Source organism: Thalia democratica, chromosome 2, assembly GCF_965202585.1.
Source record: "Thalia democratica chromosome 2, ktThaDemo2.hap1.1, whole genome shotgun sequence".
Taxonomy (NCBI): Eukaryota; Metazoa; Chordata; class Thaliacea; order Salpida; family Salpidae; genus Thalia; species Thalia democratica.
In genome coordinates this window covers 55,808,159-55,821,985 of record NC_139166.1, presented here as the reverse complement: position 1 = coordinate 55,821,985, position 13,827 = coordinate 55,808,159, and the positions used below count along the sequence as shown (strand labels likewise).

At 25.2% G+C, this 13,827-nt stretch overlaps 1 protein-coding gene across 1 annotated transcript; it reads right to left on the bottom strand.

Annotated features, from left to right (window-relative positions):
- Positions 1-1,489: 1,489 nt before the first annotated feature.
- On the bottom strand, positions 1,490-11,964 carry LOC145829372 (metallophosphoesterase 1-like). The gene is made up of 8 exons (XM_082937142.1): positions 11,825-11,964; positions 10,277-10,345; positions 8,158-8,394; positions 7,220-7,388; positions 6,450-6,518; positions 6,180-6,299; positions 3,814-3,966; positions 1,490-2,495 (listed from the first exon to the last, which is right to left on the bottom strand). The coding sequence occupies exons 1-8, from the start codon at positions 11,959-11,961 to the stop codon at positions 2,334-2,336; spliced, it is 1,116 nt and encodes a 371-aa protein (XP_082793268.1). The 5' UTR covers positions 11,962-11,964; the 3' UTR covers positions 1,490-2,333.
- Positions 11,965-13,827: the final 1,863 nt, after the last annotated feature.

Sequence of the window (13,827 nt, the reverse complement as noted above, 5' to 3'; positions counted from 1 at the left end):
ACAATTTGCTAACAATTTTAAAACTGGATTTTTTGGTTAAACTAAAGTGACTTTCGTGCACTTTTTGACACCTACCCTTGAATTGTATCATTCGTCTGATAAGCACTGTATTTGCTTTGGTGGTACATTTACCAACTAACACCTTTTGATAGGTAAAAACTCCGTTTCAAAATTAACCATTACTTCATGCATTACACTTAGAATAAAACACGTCAAAATGTATCTTTTGAGTTGTAAACTTTTATTATGTTGTACTTAAGTTGGTTATTCTTTGATACTTAAATTGTAAGTGGTCATTTTAAACATTATTCTTTTTTTGTACATTTTTGAAAAATCACTTTATTTTATAACTATTAAAACGTCAGTTTAGTTATAAAAGTAATTTTTAAAACTTTTTAAATTAAAAATGCCTCAAAAATATAGGAACTAGAAAAAACGTATAATTGAAACTGACACATACTTTTTGTCTTTTACTAACCCAAAAACCTAACATGTTTTTATTTATATATTTTATTTATATTTAAAACTTGAACTTTTTGATGCTAATTATATTTTAAACAGTTTAAGCATTCGAATCTACCTAATTTAGCTTTATTTTTTACAAGTAAACTAAAATATCTACTATACTAAGCAATTTGAGTTTAAATATTAAGTTTTGATATCCTACGTCGTTTAACTTTCATTACTTTTTTTTTCATAAATTTTGAAAAAAAAAACTTCAGTAAACTTAAACGTAGAATAATTGTTTAATATAGTACAATAGAAAAAAGTATAGTTAAAAAAAATACCAAAAAGTCCATACATAACATACTTTTTAGAAAAAAAAAATACTGCTTCGGAAAGTACAATATAGTTTAATGCGTATTTCAAACAAGTGTATTACTAAAATATTGAAAAAAAAAACCTAAAAAAAAAACTACATAATCAAAACTTAAATTAGATAGTCAGACTAACGAGTACAATAAGCTATCAAATGTATAAGAATTTAAGGTAGAAAAATATTGTCTAACAGAAATTAATTGAAACTAAAATATGTTATTTTACCAAAAGTAACTGTAAAAACTATAAAGTAAAAAGTCCTTTTAAAAACTTAACAGTTCAAATTAAAATTTTGAAAGATAGTATAAACAAAATATTGAATGATACTATGCTACTAGCTGAATTTAACATATTACTAGCTATGTTCTGTAATATGTATTATTAATTTGTTAAAAACAAAATTATTAGTTAAAAACAAACAGTAAACCACTTTTGCAAGTCACATTTATAAATGTATGGTCATAAAAGTAAAAACTGGATACTTTGTTTTTCCAATTATTTTTTTCAATATAAACAACTAAATATTAAAATAATTTTCATAAGACTCAAAGAAAAAGCTCTTTCTTTGTGATATATAACAATAAAAGTACAACTTCGTAAAAAAAAGAAAAATATCATTAGCACTTTTAGTGCTGAAATGTATAAAAATAAATATGTACTTACAGGAATACTTAACACTTTTTTAGTTATGAAATGTTTTTTAAATGACACTTAAATAAGAATATCACTTTAAGAAAATTTATTAAATTTAAACGGTTTGACGAAATCGTAAGCAAACTTTCAAAGAAAAGTGCCTCAAAATCATTATTTGGCAACACTGACAAACTGCATATTTAATGACAAATAAACAGCACACTTTATATGAAATTTTAAAGCTTTTAAAATTATATTCAAAATAAAAACAGTCATAGTAAAGCATGGGTGGGCAAAATTCGGCCTATGACTTATTTTGTTGTAAAAAATTGTACAAAGCAAAAATAAATATTTTATTAAAAGTTTAAAATTATGACATAAAGTAATTTGCAAATAAACTGTTGTGCTAATTTCAGAACTATTTTTTATATTTGTTAGACTATTTGTAATTATAATAACAATAACAATTATTATTGTTATCGTATTGTTTGTATTTTTTATATCTTACTGACCATAAAAAATATCAAAATAAGTTAAAATATGGCGTTCGTAATAATATATCCGGTCTTTTAAAAATAGCAAAATGTTACATCTGGCTAGCCGACTAGAGAAGTTGCCCACTTCTGTTTTCAAGACATTAAATTAATTCTGTTTAACTACGTCATAAAGCATTTGACAGATTAACTATAAATAAATAAAAATACTATTACGGGACAATTAAAAATATAAATAAAACTTGAATCTTGGGTTAAACTTGTAAAAATAATATAAATTGTTTTTGAAATACAAAAAATAAATTACAATTTTAAATGATCTTCATGCTCGATACACTTGTGCGAAAATGAGGTAAACACTGTATTAGAGACAAAATTGAATGAATGTTATGAAAACTTGAACTTGGAGAGTATTCTTCTCTTTTTGCTGCTGGGAATTATGCAGAAGGTAAGAATGAGGAAGCCGGCAAAACAGTAAATTTGAATGACCGTCGATTCTCGCGGTAAAAAACACTTTGCTGTTTCGTATCTTCTCTCGTTCACTGAAAGCTAAACAAATAGAAATTTTATTAAACCATCCAAGTAAAATTACAGACAGTTAGCTGATATTTCGCATCAACAAAAGTATTTAATTTTTGGTAAATTTCTGTAAATTTTAGTACAAAGTAGTTGTTTTTATAACTTTTAAAATCTGAGCAAAAAGTAAACAACTAAAAAGAAATTCTGTGTGTACTGGACGATTTAAAATATATATCTTTTTAATATTAATGCTTAACTTTTTTGGTTTGTAAGCAAAAGACTAAATCGAGTATAGAAGTATTAAAAATTATACTTCTAGAAGTATGTTAACATAACATTTTTGATATTTTTACTTAATATCTTAACTTCTGTGCACAATATAACAAAACACAATTTTTTTTAAACGCTGATATGTATTACTATGGCCTTAAATATTAGTCTTACATGTATCAAAATTTACTGTTACCTGTAAATGTTACCTAAATAAAAACCTCTAACGAAAACTATTGCATATATCTTTAGGTACATAAGAATGATATTGAAAATTAAATGTGTACAAAAAAAAATAAATTCATCTTATTTGCCACTAGCTAGGTTTACTATTAACAACTAAAAATAAAAAGTTAAAAAATATGATAGTCTTTAGATATTAAAGTTTTTAATCTCCAATTGTATTTACCTTGTAAAATTTTTGTGTAAAAGAATCTCTGGGGAAAAAGGAACTTAAATCACAAAAATAAATACCTAAACAGACTAAAAAAACTATAAATAAACTTTGTAAAATGTGAATTGACCTTGATTTAAAAAAGTACAAGTATTTTTGCATGACACATATTAAGCTTTGGTTTTAATATTCAGCTATACACAACTACAATACAAATTTTTATCATAATTAAAATAATCTAAAATGGTATTGAACTCTACAAGGTTTCTTTTACATCGCGGACTTGCAAACTTTGTTTTTCTCCTTAAAAAAATTGACTCGATTCTAAAATTATTGAAATAATACCTTCATACAAACTACTTCATCCTTTTGCTACAAAACACAAGCAAAAGAAACCAGTACAATCTACTTATTTTATTGAAAAAAAAAACTTCAATCACTTTAATTGGTTTTGTAATAGTAAATAACCGTGCAAAACCTTACAAAAATCCATAAAGCTACTAAACCTAAAACAATAAATTAGCAACTCATGGATACACCTCACTACGCGACTCGTTCAAAAACTGAACTGTTTTTTAATAAATTTCAAAACTTATGTGGATACGAAACGCGTGTGTGTACCTTCGCACAAACTATCTTTTTTTAATTTGTGTGTTAATTTTATAAAACATTTCACAAACGAACCAGCACAGCGCTGGGGTTGTTTCTGTTTCTCCAGCTGAAGGAAGGCACTGATATTTCCTCAACTGTCGAACCGTCGGTCGTATTGTGGAGGTATGTACATGAGTCGTGTGTGTGCCCTGACAGCACCAACCTCGGTTGAACCTTGTCTAATAACTGTAATTTGCATAAATGTATATTTATTCATTATATAACTTTTTTTCTGTCACTATTTTTTTTTAATTATAATTTATTCTCTTTTATACATACAAAAGTATTTTTTTTTTTGTTATATGTTTTTTTTATTGATGAAAAAGATTAGATTAGGTTATTTTTGAAATTCATTGATTTTAAATGTTTATACAAAACCATCGGATAAAATGTTTACTAATTGTGTTAAATTGATGCTTAATATAATATCAAAAACAATGTTAGACTATAAAATATAATACACTTTTAAGCAATAATCAACACATCCGAAACAAAAAAAGTCAAGTAAATAAAAAAATTCAAATTTATTTATCAAAACTATTGTTATCTAAATCAATGATTTACTGTAATAATATTGCTAATCAGTTTTTTTCACAGCTCTCACAAGAAGATACAAAAAAAACGACAAACTTTCAAAATAACATTATATTCAATATTGTACTATTTCTAATACAAGTATTTAATGAGTTCTTAACATTTTAATAGAAAATAATAAATGCATTACAACAACTTTTCTACAACAATAGTAGTTTTCACTCTAATAATTATAAACTAGTTATGTTATTAAAATAGTCATGCTTTAGTTCTCACAATTTGTTAAAATTTAAGCTAATCTAAGTAAAAACTTTACACTCTTAACCCATATTATGTTTAAAATTAACAATGAACTTTGGTCAACAAAGCTGTTTTGTACATATATATATATAGAAATAGGTTGATTAACTTAATAAAATTTAAGCATTAATGCATTTTGCTCACACAAAAACTCGAGTTCTTCAAGGTTTTACATCTTGTAATAATCTTTAAATAAACAAATAAATAAATATATAAAACACATATACATATATATGGTGTTATATATACATCTATATATAAAACCATAAAATTTGTTAGTCTTCTTTAAAGTATTTTTTTTTAAAGTTAAATGTATATAGAGTTTAACAAATAATAAATTAATTTATATGTCAATTTATTACAATGTTTACATAACAAAGCTTGAAAAACATAACGTTCTAGAATCTAGACTTTTATATCAAAGAATTCCAAAAACCTTTTTAAGCGGTAGTCAAACTTAACTAATGATAACAAATTATGACTAGTTATAATAAAAAATAAACGATTAAACTTTGTAATACTTATAAGAATGACTAAGATTAAATCTATCGTTTAGGTTTTTAGGTAAAAACTAACATTTAAATTCCGCTTAAAGCTTACCTTCTACAAAAAGGTTTTTTAGTTTTTATTTATTATTTTGTACTTAAACCCTAAAACACATTCAAAAACAAATTTAGCCTACAGATTATAATAACATAATTTAATTCGTTGAAAAAATCAATTAAATCTTTAACTTTGTTTTCTAATATTTACTGGCAAATATACTTTTTGACTATTGAAATTTTAGAAATAACCGAATTTTCTTTAATAAAAAACTAGACTAAACTACAATAAGATGACTAGAAGAGACGTAACACTATGATTGTGTTTTTAATAAAATAATAATTGAAAATAGAAAAATATTTTTGTAATACTAAATGTCAAAAAAAAAACATATATACTTTTCACAATAGTGAATAAAGTTAGTTTTTAATGTCAAGCTGGCTTGTGATCAAAAAATTTAAAACTTTAAAAATAAAATTTCTTAGTTATCATAATAACTTTTACATATTTTGATGGTTTTTTAAACTGGTTATTCAGCTTTATTTAACAAAGTATTACTCAGCTAAATTTAAAATTTTGTTAAAAAGTATTTGTTTACTTTAGAAGAGCTCAGACTTAAATATGATACTTTCTTTATTGTTTAGTTTTTTAAATCCAAAAATTTATAAAGTTAGATAATATATGAATGTAATAAATGTAAAAAAGAACACTTAAGACAAAAAATCAGATAAAAAGAAGAAAAACTACAAAAAAAAAGAAAAATAAACAACAAATCATTGATTAAAACTAGAGTTTTATTTGTTTTATTTTAAAAGTTACATTAAACAAACACTAAACATTAAAATTACTAATAATTTTCATAAATTTGTGTGTATAGTACCAATCCTGCAGAAGTAGTTAGTTCATAGTTAATTACATACAACTGAAGACAAACATTTTTAGATGCGGATCTACTAGTTGGTTTTGTAAAACCTGTATCTAAACAGAGTTCATGAAACCACTAATCAGATAAAACTACAAACTTTTTTAGATGCTGATCTGCTGATACAGTCCCACCCCTCTCTGAACTCGGTTATCCGTTCGGCTCTGTCTTCCTCGTCATTCGAACATTTCTCATCCGACTCCCGGTAGAGTGGAAAGTGCTTTAATTTAAGTAATATTTTTTTCAACTTAATTTTTTTTTGGCTGTATTTCAAGCTTAAAGATAAAGCTGAAAATAAAACTACACTTCTTTATATTCAAATTGGAAAGTTCTTTCATTTTATTAATTTTAGCTTAATTAAAAATTTCACCTGTATCAATATTGGTCTTGCTAAGGAATGCATACGTTCAACATCTTTACATTTTTTAGTCATAAACACCTGTTGAAATTATTTTTTAAACATTTTCACTGGTAGTAAACACAACAATTTTAATTTCTTAAAAACTATACTTTTTTTGATCTGAAATGCAGACTCTCGTCTTAATAGCAGGAAATTTTAGCCAAGACGATATTTTTTTTTAAAGGTATTATTAAATAAATTTGTAAAGAACAAAGCAACAAATTGTTTTATAGTAAAAAAAAAATCATACATATTTTTTTTGTTTTTAATTCATTATTTTATGATCAACTTATACGAAAGTTAACAAATAAAAACTTAATAAAACTTAAAGTATTATTACATAGTTTCGTTTTATTGAGTCTATTGTAATTTTCTGTAACAGTTTAATAATATACAAGTGTTTATAAGATATTGGTTCTAACAAAATTTAATTGTTTCTTGCACATATTAGAGGTACATATTTTTAAGTCCACATAAGAAGTTATCAAAATTTGTTAAGTATATACAATCTTAATTTGCATTTTATAAACAAACTATGAACACATTCACTTTTGATCCCACCATTTAAAATTTCATCAAAATATTCTTATAAAAATACAAACCTGCTTGAAACACTATCTTGTACTATACAGTTTATAGAAGAAATATAATGTTTTTATTTTTCATAAGTATGAAGCTAGACGCTTTTGACCCCAATATATTAGATTCGTTGTAAAACAAACTTTTCATAAAACACAAACCTTCTTGGAACAGTCAATTTTCATGTGTACTTGTTCCAGCTGCTTGTTGGCCAGTGTGCACATGGAGCAACCGTCACCCTGCATCGACATGCTGTTCACCACCACCACCGGTATCCTGCCGTTCAACTCCATCAAGTCCACGTGCTTCGTCGCGAACGTGTCGGAAAACCTTCAAAACATTTTGGTGTTTTTGTGAATAAAGTATATTTAAATTACGTTAAATAGTCTGAAACCTTCCAGTGTGAAAAATAATCATGAAATATTTCCGTCAACTGAGGTTATAGTACTACAGTTTAAAACGTGTCGTAAAACTTCAAAAAACTGAATATTTTGTGGAAAGACTCAACAATTAAGACAGTAGTTGTTATTGCCATAACATCGTTAGTCATTTTGTTTTGCACGACAAGTTAATCTTACAACAAACGTATCAGAAAAACATGTTATGATTTTTTTTTATGAGCTAAGTAATTCAATTAAGTCTAACGTTTCTTTATTGTAAAACCTACAACTTTATGTAGTTTTTGTTTCACATTTACAGTTGTAAAAACGATATTTAAAGGGACAAATTATAAGTATGAATAAATGTTAAAAGTGTGTCTGAAAACTTTGAGAAAAATAAAAATATTACCATTTTTAGAAATACTTCTATTAATTAAAGTCAAAAAGTACTCAATTTAACTCCTCTAACTTTTATAATGCAGAAATCTAATATTTAAAATTGTAAAACAGTTATATGTTAACATACTATAGGGCTGTAGGCATCTACAAAGTAAATTTATTTATTATTTTACTTGCTTCCTCACGAAGCATTTGAAAGTTTTTTAAGCATCAAAAATAAGTCTGAAATAAAATCTTGCTAGTTTTTCCAAGTGCAATAATTTCAAGAAAATACTAATAATTATGAATCATTCAAAACCAAATGACTAAGAAACAAACACCTTTTCATTTGCTTCTTGTCAACGAAATTGTGGAAGCCTACATCGTGGTTGCCAACAACAACATGTACGTTGCCGTCATGGACCCCAAACAACTGGTCCGCCCTCCCCACGTACCCCTCCCACTCACCGTCATCCCTCACCCATTTTCCCTCATCGGTTAAATCCCCCAATATGAAAGTGTGATGGGGGCTTAGGTGGAATTTCAGCGCCTGAAAAGACAATCTCATCTGCCATTCCCTGTTTACATTAATTTGTTAAATTTTAAAAATTTGGTTCAAATGGTTGAAGTAGCATTGCATAAAATACATGTTCCATTTTTTTATAAATTTACATAAGTACAGGGTTACCAAAGAGTTTTTTAATTTTTATTCCACCTTATTTAAATTTCTTCCACATTTTTGAAAGTACAAGATTTTTTGTCCATTTTTAGTATAAAGTTAAGTTAAAGGTAAAAAATTGTTTAAAAAGTATAAAAAACATTGGAAAGATATTTCAATGTTACTAAAAACGAGTTTTATACTAAATAAAGTTTTAAATGATACAAAAAATATATTCTGTTTGTGATAGATTTTTTGTCACTTATTAAAATTTAATCATGTATTTGTTTTTTTAAAATTTGAGGTTTTCCAGAATTTTTAATAGTTTTTGTTCAAAATTTTAGGTTTTTTCAGTTTTTTATTGCCTAAAATGTAAAATTCTAGAATTTTCAAGGGTTCCAGGTTTTTGGCAACCCTGTATGAATATAAACAAAACTCATAAGAACATAATGTCATAGATGTAGTACAAGTTAAACTTTAGGAGCCAGATAAAAAATGATAAAAAAATAGATAAAACATTCTTAGAAAGAAGCAATGTCTACATTTGTTCTGTTAAAATATTTTACAATTACTTAAAATAGTTTTCTTCAAAATACTATTTACTCAGAAGTTTAGTTTTATTTTTCAAATATGTTGCTAAATTTTTTCTAGCTAACATAAATATTAACTTCTTGTTTATATTGAACTGGATTTTTAAGTATAGTCAAACTTTAAGGAAATACAAAAAAAAATATTGACAAAATATGCTGTTTAAGCTTTTAGTAGATATATTTTAAACCAAACTACCAATATTAAAGAAACTAATTGAAGCTTTAATTTAAAGCCTTTATGCCTGAATACTGTAGAATATATGTAAAAACTCATATTAGTTTAAAGTAACTTTTTATCTACAAGTTTACTTTAAAACTAAAAAAAGTTATTAAAGGCATATGAGAGGTCCAACATTTTTTTTTACAAAAATAATATTTGCTCATATATAAAAGCTTAAAGTAAAAACTACAATCCAGTTTTTATAGAATGTAGAAACTTTTTAAATATAAATATTTTTTGAGATATAAACATATTTGTAAAAACTTTCCAATACAAATGTATGGACCGAAATTTTTGCATTGTCAATTTTTTCATTGTCAACTTTTTCAATAAAATAAAAGTTCACTAAAAATCTATCTTCTCCTTTATTTTTCGAGCTAAAAACCTCGAATTTCCAGGAAACATTTCTTTTATAGTTTAATAGACTTTTAAAGTTAAAATGCTATAAATATCTAAGAATAAAAATTAAAAAAAAAAACAGGAGGTGTTTTTTTTAATAAATTGTTTGTTTTTCAAAATTAAAAAAACTCCAGCATTCCATCAATTTAATTATAACTTGTAGACTTTCAGTAAAAATTCGAAGAAGATTGGTTAAAAAATGATGAAGAAGATAGATTTTTAGTGAAATAGTCTTTTTTCGCATTTTTAGTTTGCACGTTCTATAAGGTGCCTATTGAGGTCACCATTATCCATTGCTTATATCTCAAAAGTTACTTTGGATTTGTTTAGGTAGTTTAAAATTTCTGATAGCTCCGACTAAACTCTATAAAATAATATCTACTTGTAAAAACAAAGGTGGTACTCCCTCCTCTATGCCCTTAACTGTTGTATGTACTTTCAAGTTAAACATAATGAAACTAATGCATAACTAAGCTGTTTGTTTTAAGTAAAAACTGTTGTTTAAATTTGGTTATGCACAGTGTTTTACTTTAACTGTCTATAAAGTTCTTTATTTATTGGGATTTAAAAAATTATAATAATAAATAAATAACCTGCGTAACTTGTCAAACCAATGTCCAGTTCTTTTTCCTAGCAAATGAGGGTCAGAAATGAAAAGAACTCTGTTAAAAATTATAAATAAATTGATTTTTTTAAAACCAGTAACTAAAATTAATAAGTTAATTATAACTTAACGTACTAAATTTATAGACCTTAAATGATGTGTTAATTCACAAAATCGCATCAGTAAAGTTTAATAAAATTTAAACAAAGAATGCCTTTTTTAAAACAATAGATATAGGATGTACAGCAATCTTTCTTTATTGTACCAACATATGTTTCTGTGTGTTAACGAATCAACACACTTCAACTTGGTTTTTAATGGAAAGAATAACTCTTATTTTCAGAAAGGTTATTCTTTCCATTAAAAAACCAATTGAAGTGTGTTGATTCGTTAACACACAGAAACACATGTTGGTACAATAAAGGAAGATTACTTTATAATTTGTTTTTTCTTATATTTCAGTGAAATTGTTTCACTAGGATCTTTTGTTAGCAAACGATTAAATCTATATTTTGAACAGTTAGATATAGGATAGGGTTCCATCACGCTACAAACTAATTTAAGTCTTAAACAAAATATAATTTTTCAAGTAGTCCAAATCTACAGTTTGGCTCTATTTAGTTATATTAGATAAAAAATGATACACTTTTATCAATTTAAAATGTATATATATACACATGCAAATCAACAACTTTTACAATTAACAAAAACTTAAGTAACTTAAATAGGTTGTTTAGGCAGGATTATTTAATCAGTATGTTAATATAACCTCTGTTCTAACACATGTGTTTGATAAACTTCTTAAAAAGAATTATCCCAAATGCATTTGATTTTTTTTTATTGCTTACTATAGCTTAGCTGTAAACTTTAACTACTTGTTTACATTTATATTAATTTTTGCGTTGAGACAATTAACGAATTTTGTTAATACTTTAGCAGTGGCAGAAGAATGATTCAATTTATCTTAAAAATTATTAACAAGAAAAACTGAATTTTAGTTTATTAAACTATGAAAATACTAGAAAGAAAATGAAACCAATCTAAATAGTTTTATATAAAAAAGTAAACTGATTATCAAAAAATAAATAAACTATCCAAAAATACTTGTATTTAAAAACTGACAAAGTTGGTGGCATCTCTGTCGAGACTTTCATTAAAACATGAACAATAACAACTTAAACTACAAAAAAGGAATGCATAAACAGTAAACTAAACAAAACTTCTAAATTATAGTATGTATTTAATTTTGAAAGGTAAACTTATAGTAAAATTTACAGCTACTCAGTTTCACCACTAAACGGATTTTAAAACTGTGATTCTGCAATAAGAAATTGTTTAAATTATTATTAGTTTTAAAAAATTTACTTATAATTATTATCTGTTATTTACTTTTTTGATAATAAACTGTAAAAATAAATAATAGATGAAAATCTCCTTAAAGCTGTTTAAGTTGAGAACTTTGAATTGTTACTAAATTTAATAAATTTACTTATAATTATATTAATAAATATTATCAATAAATTATTATTAATTTTACCTGACGTCTTTCTGATGGTCTTTTATGTGCTGTTTTGGCCAACCACAACTGAATGTGACTAAGTGAAATATAAAAATCTCATTGAAAAATATTGTGGCAACTAAAGCAGCAGCAACAAGTTTTAAAGTGGGTAACATAAGCTGTCTAAAATTTTTTATTAATGTATTTTTTACAAAAAATTATCTAAAATACACAAAAAAAAGTTTTCATTTGCCTAATTTTATGATTGACTTTGAATTTATGTAAACTTATACACATCTTGAAAAGTATACTAAACACGTGCATAAAATGAATATAAATAAACGCCATTTACTTATAATCAAATTGTTTAACAATTTTAAAAGACAAATGTTTTAAATGGCTTTAAAAAAATAAAGTAATATTAATTTTAATAAAAACTATTTAGATCTATATCAGATAAAATTGTACTTCTATTTAAAGGTTGAGACAATAAAGTATTTAACAAAAAAAAACTTATAGAATATTCTTTATACTTTAACAAAAAATCTATAAACTCAATTTTTACTTTTAGTTCATTATATATTCCTCAATAATATAAAATAATTCAATAAAAACTAAAATAAGTAGTACTGAATAATAAGTATTTATGCTTTAATTGAAGTATTGGCTGATAATTACAATTTAATTACACCATAATTAAAAATACTTAATTTTTATTGTGAAAACTTTGTTAAAATATTTCATACTATTATAGATTACCTAGTAAAGTTTTCTAAAACTTAAGAAATTTCTAACATCACAAAACTTGTATCAACATCAAAATAAAACACGATAAACTTGTTTATTTAAAACTATTGCTAAACATGTACAAAACAACACTGTTAAAAGCTGATGAAACTTTTATACTATACTAAGTTTAGAATAAATAGAAAACTTAAACTCAATTTCATATATTAATTTCAACAAAAAATAAAACTTAAAGTTTAACTTAAACCTACAAGCTTAAAGTTTTCAAAAATTAATCTTAACTTTAAGTAGTTTAATTTTAAATCGAAAATACAAAAAAAAAAAAAAAAAAAATAAGCAAACAAAGAAACAAAAAATGTAAAAACATGAAAGTATACAGAAATAAAAAAACATTTTTTCATAGAAAAAACTAGCAAAGACCTAATTCAGCTTGAAAAGTATGCTTGTGTATAATACTGGTGTATTCAAAGTCAATGAAGTTACACCTTTCGAGTTTTAAGCAACGGATTTGTGAAAATACTTTTTTGTATTCAGAAGAGTAGTAGGGATATGGAGGGTGGTAGATCTTTAGCAAGTTTATTCCAAGTCCTTTGACAACTTCAGCCATCTTCATAACATCATTCATGTCGACTGGTTGCGAAAAGTCAACATGAATGTTCTTCAATGAACAAAGCACAGTTGTATTAGTCAAATAAAAGCTCAAGCATTCTGTTAGTATGTAAATGTTAGCCATGTTTGATGAAGACTCGTAAAAGCTAAGCTTGTTTTGAAAAGACACAAGCGTTTCAGGTTTTAAATAAGTGATAGCAGTGAGCAAAATCTGTTTAAGCGCTAATTGATTTTTAAGAATGTTGTTGTTGAAAGATAAAACTTTAACAACTTCTGCTGATTCCTTTGTGCCATTTTGACTTGTATTTTGGTAATTATCTTTAGTAACACCACTTATGAAATCACATCTGTTTAATTCAAGCAATTCAAACTGGTAAGACCGGCACTGTATCAAACCAAGTAGTTTTTGACTGAGGTCTACTAGCTGATCAACTGAAATCTTAAAACCTTCTAGTTTGAGTGCTGTTAAGGCACAATCACAATGACTCACTAACTTAATCACATCAACTATCGGCTTGTTTTCTAAAAGTTTTTTATGTTTCAAATCAAATGTGGTGTTGTAAGAAAACACATCATATATTTCCAAGTCTAATTCCTTGAGGCATTTTAACTTTGAAACCAACTGCAGCACTAAACTTATATCATCGTTTGCTACAGTCAATTGCAGTTTAAGCAAGTTAAAACTT